Source organism: Odontesthes bonariensis, chromosome 14 (assembly GCF_027942865.1).
Source record: "Odontesthes bonariensis isolate fOdoBon6 chromosome 14, fOdoBon6.hap1, whole genome shotgun sequence".
Lineage (NCBI taxonomy): Eukaryota > Metazoa > Chordata > Actinopteri > Atheriniformes > Atherinopsidae > Odontesthes > Odontesthes bonariensis.
The window spans coordinates 3,653,122-3,662,799 of record NC_134519.1 but is presented as its reverse complement, the minus strand read 5'-3'; the positions used below and the strand labels follow the sequence as shown (position 1 = coordinate 3,662,799).

The following is a 9,678-nucleotide window of genomic DNA, read 5'->3' as shown; positions in this document are numbered from 1 at the left end:
GTCAACAGTCGCGCTGATAACATTCGCTTTAAAAGCGTGAAGACGGCGATGTGGACCTGATCGCGTGAGGTATATCAGAACACTCCAAAGACATTATTCAGTTAGTATTAGTTGTTCTGCCAACATAATGCCGTGCTGCGCTGCATACGGCTGCAGTGTGAGACCCGGTCAGGGGAAACTACTTCACCGTTTCCCCCGTGACAAAACTCGGAGGAAATTATGGGAGATTAAGGTCAGAAGGAAGGACTGGAAAGCCACAGATTTCTCCGTGTTGTGTGAGGTAAATGTAATTTTTTTTCTCTGACTTTTGTTAACAATTACTTAAAAAAATGCTCTCAAAAACTCGTGACACAGCTTAAAGCGATACAATGTAACTTCTCAAAAAGCCCATTATGGAGCTCCCCCTACAGGCTTGGAGGTAATGTACGGTTATGGTCTCTTACTTTGTCGGCCTCTCTCTTTCTCTTCCTTGCTTCATCAGTCGAGTCTATCGGGCTAATGTTATGGTCCTTTCTTCCCGCGATTGACATCTGACTAAAACCTCATCCTATGCTTGTGAAAACACGTAACTTTGCCTCGGGTACTACCAAGTTATTATTGCTATCGGGCTAATGTTATGGTCCTTTCTTACCAAGTTATTATTGCTATCGGGCTAATGTTATGGTCCTTTCATACCAAGTTATTATTGCTATCGGGCTAATGTTATGGTCCTTTCTTACCAAGTTATTATTGCTATCGGGCTAATGTTATGGTCCTTTCCCCTACGATTTACATCTTACTGAAACTCACGTCCATAGCCTCATCCTATACTGTCAATCGCGTTATCATTTTCTTATGTATTTCGCAAAAAAACTAACTTTGTGAAGAATTCAGTAGTTAGTCATGAACATTTTTGGATGTATTGAACTTGTGTGTATTTGGCCAATTTAGAAATGAGAGTTTTATTCATGCATGTGTTTGTGAAATAAGAGATGTCCGGTTAAGAATACAAGATAACTTATTGGTAGCTTTTGTAAATAAATTTGCATTTTTCTTTTATCTGCAATTCATTAACTTCCATTAAAAAATCACTGTCATTTTCCTTTTTAGGACCACTTTGATGAAAACCAGTACGAGCGTGGCAGAGCAGATGGCCTGAGGAGACTCAAACCGAATGCCGTCCCAACCAAGTTCATCTTCACACCACCAGAGTGCCCCAAGAGACCCACCAAGCGCAGCAGGACAGAAGATGGACCGTGTCCTGGTGCACAGGAACACATATATGTTGCCCGTTCCTATTGTTCTACGGAAAGCCAAACAGGTAAATATGTTCAAGGTGTTCAAAGTGAGAACTGATTGAAGTTAGTCTATTTGAAAATGAGGTATCCCCATAAGGACAGGAGTGCAAAATGCAGCTACAAAGTTAATGTAACATGTACATAAATATCAATTTATTGGATGTTATAAATTCTTGCTTTATTTTATATGTAGGTATTTATTTCCTTGATAATACTACAAGCCAAGTTTGATGATATATCGAGCCTTATTTGTATTTTAAATTCAGCGATTCTGACGTATGCGGCCCACAGGTCTTACGCTGCGGAATCTTTCGCCGTTGGTAGCGAACATGGCGCCCATGATTCGAGTTGGCCGAACTCGCTCTATGTACGGCTCTGTGCGCCTGAGGCTCATCCTCTTTGTTCTCCTGAGTGTTAGAGGAGCCAGTTTCCCCTTTTTCTTTGTGGGTATCAGGGCCAAAGTCGGACAGTTGAGGATGTAAAGGACAAATAAAGTGAAATATCACTTTGATCATGAAACAGAAAGAATAGAATTAAAGATTAGAATCAAAATATTGGGAATAAACTTGACGTTAAAATATTTACGTAGAATGATTGAGATGAAATTAAGATCTACAAAATGTTTTGACTTCATAATGATTTTACCACAAAGGAAATTCTCTTATATAAATATCTGTGTGGTAATAAGTGTGTGAAGCACAGATCCTGAAAACACCAAAACATGCCTGTTCAGAAGGAAAAACCAGCAAACCTCTGACGTGCCACTAAAAAAAGGAGCCTTATCGATTAAGCCCCTACTTAAAGCCTGGATGGCTTTAAATTTCCTAAACTTTAACGACCAGAAAACAGAAGTGATGGTGTTTTGTCCCAGCTGTGAAACATGCCTTATTGATCTGGGCCCCTTGACGTCTTTATTTGAAGCACAAAATCTCTAATTTGGGTTTTATAATAGACGGTGATCTTAAATTAGATGGCCAGGTTGGAGCAGCGGTCCAGTCCTGTTTCTATCATCTCAGGCAGCTGGCAAAGATTAAGAAAATTCTTTTAAGACCAGATTCTGAAACAGTAATTCATGCCTTCATCACAACTGGGCTGGATTACTGTAACGCTCTTTACTTTGGAGTGAGCCGGTCTTCCCTCAGGCGTCTCCAGTTGGTCCAGAACGCTGCTGCTGAGTCGGGAAGGAGCACATCAGCCCTATCCTGGCTTCTCTCCACCGGCTGCCTGTGCATTTTAGGGTTCATTTTAAGATTCTTTTATTTGTTTTTGCCCCGTCTCACCTCTCTGAGCTGCTTCAGCCATGTTCTCCCGCTCGCTGCCTCAGGTCAGCTGACCAGCTGCTCCTGGAGGTCTGAACTAAAGCTCAGAGGAGACGGAGATTTTAGTGTTTAGTTCCCAAACTATGGAACGATCTGCCGTTACATATCAGAAGTGCCCCTTTATTGTCCACTTTTAAAATTCATCTTTAGACACATTTTCATTCTTTGGCTTTTAACACATGTTGAGACTTTTGCTCTTACTTCTGCCATCGTATTTTATTGTTTCTGTTGTCTGTTCCATATTTTGCATGTTTATTGATTTTCGTCTGTACAACACTTTGTCGCAGCTGCTGTTGTTTTAAAGTTCTTCAGAAATAAATAAAGAAGTAGTAATAGTAGTAGTAGACACATTACTCCAGCTGAAGGGTACTGATGGTTATATCTGCATACGATACAAACAGGACTGGTTGGATCACAAGATGCAGTGAGACAGTTGATTGAATTGTTTGTTGGTGAAGGTGCAAAGGGAGCTCAGGCAGAGTCGGACACACCTATCCCATTCCCAGAATGTTTCTCTATTCCAGAGAAACGGTCACAATTAGTCCTTCGGATTTGTTGTTTTTCTTAGTTTAGATTTTTAGGCCACACATGCTTTCAGGTTCATATCAACTAAAACTGGCTGCATATATGTCACAAAGAGGCGCTGCAACAGCGAGAGCTTTCCGGCTCTACGGAGAAAAGAGAAGGCATGTCTTGTTTTTGTGCATTTATTTGACTTTTAACGCCACTGCCTGTCACAAAGGAACATTATTTACCCACTTTAACATGCAGCTTTTTTTTAAACAGTATTTGGAATTCAAAATTCCGTGTCATACCTGCGATCCTGAATATTTCTGCACATTTTAAGGAAGTATGTCCATGAAATGAAGTTTATCTTTGTTGTGTATTGTTGGATGTGCTGAACCAATGTAAATAGAAAAAAGCCTGAGAGGAGAAGTAGTGTGCTCATATCATCTATGAAATTGAAGCCCTGCTTTACTAATCTTTGTACTTTCTTTTCTTTTAAGACCTCCCTCGGGTACATGTCTGCAAGGAGGAGGTTCAGACTGATGAGGAGCACTGTAACCAGGAGAGGAACTTCAGTCTGGACCAGGAAGAATCAGAGATTAAATCAGAGATTAAAGAGGAACAGGAGGAACTCTGCATCGGACAGGAGGGAGAGCTGCTTGTGGTTGTTTTAAAGGAGGAACCTGATACCTTAATGGTGACTCCTACTTATGCGGAAAGTGACCACAATGTAGCCGAGCGAAATGGTGACCAGGTCCTCTCTCAAACTGACAGGAAAGATCAAGAAGAAAAGAAACCTGTTGAATTAGGATCAGTGAGTGATTCAGATCTGAATCCGAGCAAGAACTGTCTCAAAAACACAAGCCACAGTCATACCGGAGGCAACTGTCCCATGTCAGAGAGTCTTTGTGACTCCGGAGCAAATAAAGAGGTGTTTAAATGCGATGTTTGTGGGAAAGTCTTTAACTCTAAGCTTCGAATGAGGAACCATGACAAAATCCACACACGTCAGAAACGTTATCTATGCAGCACCTGTGGGAAAAGATTCAAGGACGCATCAACACTGAAATATCATGTAAGAACTCACACGGGGGAGAAGCCGTATTCCTGCGAGAACTGTACGAAATGCTTCTCATGTTATGGTAAACTGTTGGTGCACATGAGAATTCACACGGGGGACAAGCCCTACCTGTGTAACACCTGTGGAAGAGGATTTTCTCAATCATCCGCTTTAAAAAGGCACACAGCAATCCATACTGATGAAAAGTTATACTCGTGCAAAATATGTGGGAAAAGTTTTGCTCAAAATAGCGACGTGACCGTCCACGTGAGGACGCATACAGGTGAAAAGCCATATGTTTGCAACACCTGTGGAAGGAGATTTTCTGACGCGTCGGCATTTAAAAGGCACAAAGCAATCCACATAAATGAGAAGACGTATTCATGCAAAATATGCGGGAAAAGTTTTAGGCAAAGCGGCCATTTATTGCGTCATATGACAATCCACACAGGAGATAAGCCTTTTTTATGTAAAAACTGTGGGAAGACATTCAGACAGAGTAATAATTTGATGCGTCATCTGAAAATTCACTCGGACGACAGTTCCTACGCTTGTAATACTTGTGGGAAACAATTTATCCGACCATCATGGCTGAAAAGGCATATAGACTCACACAGGTGAGACATTTAAGTTTTAGTCAATCTCTTGGAGAAATTAACGGAAAGACACAAAATTGAGAAGCTTTGCTTTTACCCTTTTTAAACCACTTTGCATGCGTTTCAACAGTTTACTGCCTAGCATGCTGTGCCAGATGGCTCTCACCTGGTTGTGCTCTGTGTCAGCGTATAATCAGTTTAGGATGAAACATAGATGTTATGTAATAAATCTTGTGAATTCAAGTATTGCATTTTTTTTAACTGGATATTTCAGAACTTTGTGTTAACAGCTGTTAAGGTTTAATGTTACTACAGAGCTGAATCGTTGGCCCATATTCATGCACGTTTTAAGGAATCGTGTCTGTGAAATTGGCCATTCGGTTTCTTTTTGTTGTGTATTGTTGGATGTGCGGACAACTATTCCAGAATTACTGTTGATATTGGAGAAAGAAAAATGAGATGGATCTGAATCAGTCATCTATTTGCCTCGTTTTCACACTCTTTGGCTGAGAATATCCTGGATTTTTATTACATATTTATGCATTAATGAATGCAACCTCACTCATTACCTTTCTATAAGAGAGGACTGTTGGAGGCAGCGTAGAAACCAATGTGACTGGACATCTAGCATCTGATTTAATGGTCCTAAATACCACTGAAGCTGTCACTTTTTATGCCAGTATCACGCTAACTGTCTCCGTTCAGCACATCCTGAAGCTCTGCTTGTTTTAGCTTTGCTGGTGTGCCGCTTTATGGATCCTCTGGAAACAGCCTTAGAATAAAGGTTACCGATGACGGGGGTATCGGTAAGAAGCTTGGATATTCTCAGCCTCAGAGACATGTTTTTCCATTTCTTAGTACGGTACGGCTGAACACAACTCTTCTCTGTTTAACTGTCTTCTTCAGATTCTTCCCCCTTTCGTAGAGTTGGATGCAGCTATTGTTTTTCTTTTCTTGAAATGTTGTGTGACTGCATGAATCTTCTGTTACAAGCCTTAGAAATAAACCAGTTATGGGAGATGTACACCATGTAAAACGTGCTCTAATAATAAACCGTCTTTGATACAAAGAATCATTAAAATGCTGCTTATCTATCTCATTTTTGAATGAATTAACCGTTAACCAGATCTTCAGAACTCGCTTGTTTATGATGAAACATTCATACAGCAGTTGAGTTTTAGTTCAACCGAATTTATATTTGCATATATTTCTGGTTATTTCATCACGTTTTCCTGTTTGCTTGTGAAAAGGTAAGTAAGTCTGCATGAGTGTTCCTGAAATGCTGTTTATTAATCACCTAAACTGTGAATATATTGTGGAATCATCACTTTTCCTGTTAAAGAAAAGCTGGATAAGTACAAGCTTTCCAAAATGATGATATATGGCAGAGCCACTGTATTGGATTGCTTATGCATCGTCTAAGGACAAAAAAACACAGAATTACAGTAAAACATCCTCCAAACTATCAAAACCTTCTCCATATGATGGAACTATATTGATACAACGAAGAAGCTAAAGCTGGTTGAACAAGTAAAAACTACTCGATATAGTGGAATATTCTTCATGTCTTCCTGTGAGCAGAGTTCCAGCCTCGTTTTGGTGTTGATGAAGGTAGTCCGGCTAGTTGGCTGGGGTTTAAAAAAAAAAGCCGAGCCTGTTACGGTGTTTGCTGCTTGGAAGCAGGGGACTGCTCGGTCTGCACGGTCTACACAGCAGGCAGTGATACGAAGGGAGAGAAAATAGGGCCAAGAGATTGTGAGGTCTGATTTTTTCCTGGAGAACCATTTTGTGATGCAAATGTATTACTCTGTTGAACGCATATTGTTTTGAGAAGCAAAACGCTTTATTTTTTAAACCCCAGCCAACTAGCCGGACTACCTTCATCAACACCAAAACGAGGCTGGAACTCTGCTCACAGGACGCAGCAGGGGGTAAGAAGATGTTCAGAAATGATGCTGCTGATATGGGATGTCATACAGCTTCATGTCAGAAGAGGCGAACTATCCCTTTAACACAGTCTGGAGCAGAGAACCATCGTCCACCAGCATGTTAAAACGCAGGAACTGCAGGAAACGGAGCAGACTTTTAACAGAAAAATCAGTCAGAGAAACAGAAACACGTGAAGGAAGTGATTTTATTGTCGGGTTGAAAAGTCATCACACATGCAAACAGCGATGTCGAAGCCGAGTATCATCGATATTTTATTAGCAAACCAGAGAGAAGTTAACAAAAATTAACTGAAGGAACTGAACAATCTGTGTTTCTGTACAGGTCCAAATATACTACAATATATACTATTATACAAGTGGATTACAATTCATGTCGTTAGTTCAGCGGTCGCAGAGAGGAGCTCCAAGTCTGCCGCAGCAGGCTCGTTTGAGCGGAAACCTTTCTTCTGATTCCTCTGAGCGGCTGACCGATGGTGAACCAGGTTCAGCCAGATGCTACACGGACATTCCCTCTCTGCAAACAAAGTGCTTCATCTCACATTTTACTCCTCATGCAAACCTCTCAGGGCTGAAAACTGGACTGCGAGTCACCCAAAGGCCAAAACTGGAAAGCAAAAAGGTCAAAGTGGGAGGTTTAAAGTCAAACGTGAAGATTTAAGTTGATGAAAGCTCAGAAAGCATCTAATTCAGTGTAAAACTCGTTCCTTTTAAGGCCTGAAGATCGGAGTCATTATTTGTGGTCATTTAAGATGTGGAGAAACATGTTCTGTTGGCAACAAAAAGAGCAAAGTGACTTTCATCTTTTGTCATTTGGAAGCAGGAGTCTAACACTTTCAGGCCAGAAGATGGAGCCTGTTCAGGGGAAACAGCTGGAAAAACAGCTGGTTCCCCTGAAACAGCAGCGAACACCAGCGCTGTTCCGACAGCCGAAGTTCAACCGATCAGGAAACATGGCCGCAGACAACAGCTCCGCCTTCACTCTGCCTGCTGGGGGCGGTGGAGCCCGGGTGGAGCCCAGTTTTACCCCCGATCAGCTGTGCACACACTTCTGACCTTGTTTCCGTTTGGAGGGACGCCCGTTTACCAACTGTCCTCTGGGGCAGCGCCCCCCACAGGTGAGTCTGCTGGGGTGGGAACATTTAAAGGAAAGTCTGAACACGAGGCAACAACCTGCCTTTGGAGCGACAGTAAAGGGGCATTACGCCCTTCGTCCAACAGAAGTGTGTTTGTGACACAGCCTGAAAGCTTTTAAAAAGTAAACCTGGTCGAAGCTCCGATAAGAGGCAGAAATCACATCCAGAGCTTTAGTTTTTTCACACAACAGAAAAGAAGGAGTTCTTTTTTTGGCCCTTTAGTAAACAAACCCGATTCGTTCCCTCATTAAAAAGAAGAAACAAATTCACTTTGACCGCTTTGCTCCACAAGAGGGAGCAGTTTGCTGATTCTGACCCGAACACCTTCAGACCAAGAAGGATTTCAACCTGCAGCTGATTCACTCGTTTAATTTCTCTCTGTGGGCCACAACTTCATCACTGAAGGTGATGGAAGCTTCCCCCTGCCCTCCAGCTCAGATCTGGACTGACATCCTAACATCATTTACATCGGAAAGTGGAAACTTTTTGCTCCAAACTGCGTTTTTCAGGCACTTCACCATCGAGCAAACCAACACACCCTGATGGAACTTTCCAAGGTCGTTTTAAAACTTAATTCCTGGGGATTTTATGGTAAAACTCATCAGTTTGTAAATAAAAGATATTTCTGTGGTGGATCACTGCCGGGATGTTTAGTTGTGCTGATGCTCAGATACAGACGGGGGACAAATTAAAAGAATAACCGACAGCTGAAACCCATCTGATTCTCACTGTGGGAAGCAGCTGAAAGAGTTCCAGCTGAAAGAGTTCCAGCTGAAAGAGTTCCAGCCGAAAGAGTTCCAGCCGAAAGAGTTCCAGCCGAAAGAGTTCCAGCCGAAAGAGTTCCAGCTGAAAGAGTTCCAGCAGAAAGAGTTCCAGCCGAAAGAGTTCCAGCTGAAAGAGTTCCAGCCGAAAGAGTTCCAGCCGAAAGAGTTCCGGCCGAAAGAGTTCCGGCCGAAAGAGTTCCAGCAGAAAGAGTTCCAGCTGAAAGAGTTCCAGCTGAAAGAGTTCCAGCTGAAAGAGTTCCGGGTGAAAGAGTTCCAGCTGAAAGAGTTCCAGCTGAAAGAGTTCCGGCCGAAAGAGTTCCAGCTGAAAGAGTTCCAGCTGAAAGAGTTCCAGCTGAAAGAGTTCCAGCTGAAAGAGTTCCAGCTGAAAGAGTTCCGGCCGAAAGAGTTCCGGCCGAAAGAGTTCCAGCTGAAAGAAGAGTTCCAGCTGAAAGAGTTCCAGCTGAAAGAAGAGTTCCAGCAGAAAGAGTTCCAGCTGAAAGAGTTCCAGCTGAAAGAAGAGTTCCAGCTGAAAGAGTTCCAGCTGAAAGAGTTCCAGCTGAAAGAGTTCCAGCTGAAAGAGTTCCAGCTGAAAGAGTTCCAGCTGAAAGAGTTCCAGCAGAAAGAGTTCCAGCTGAAAGAGTTCCAGCTGAAAGAGTTCCAGCTGAAAGAAGAGTTCCAGCTGAAAGAGTTCCAGCTGAAAGAGTTCCAGCTGAAAGAGTTCCGGCCGAAAGAGTTCCAGCTGAAAGAGTTCCAGCTGAAAGAGTTCCAGCCGAAAGAGTTCCAGCTGAAAGAGTTCCAGCTGAAAGAGTTCCAGCAGAAAGAGTTCCAGCAGAAAGAGTTCCAGCTGAAAGAGTTCCAGCAGAAAGAGTTCCAGCTGAAAGAAGAGTTCCAGCTGAAAGAAGAGTTCCAGCTGAAAGAAGAGTTCCAGCAGAAAGAGTTCCAGCTGAAAGAGTTCCAGCCGAAAGAGTTCCAGCTGAAAGAGTTCCAGCTGAAAGAGTTCCAGCCGAAAGAGTTCCAGCCGAAAGAGTTCCAGCCGAAAGAGTTCCAGGTGAAAGAAGAGTTCCAGCTGAAAG

General features: G+C 42.5%; 1 protein-coding gene across 2 annotated transcripts; it reads left to right on the top strand.

The window, feature by feature from the left end:
* Positions 1–5,840, top strand: LOC142398519 (uncharacterized). Of its 2 annotated transcripts, none has more exons than XM_075482558.1 (3): positions 1–280; positions 1,090–1,300; positions 3,604–5,840. In XM_075482558.1, exons 1-3 carry the CDS (start codon positions 128–130, stop codon positions 4,782–4,784), a joined length of 1,545 nt encoding a protein of 514 aa, XP_075338673.1. In that variant the 5' UTR covers positions 1–127; the 3' UTR covers positions 4,785–5,840. The 2 variants fall into 2 exon arrangements, 1 of the variants encoding a protein (XP_075338673.1); XR_012772808.1 differs by lacking the exon at positions 1–280 and adding an exon at positions 449–580.
* The last annotated feature ends 3,838 nt before the right edge of the window (positions 5,841–9,678 follow it).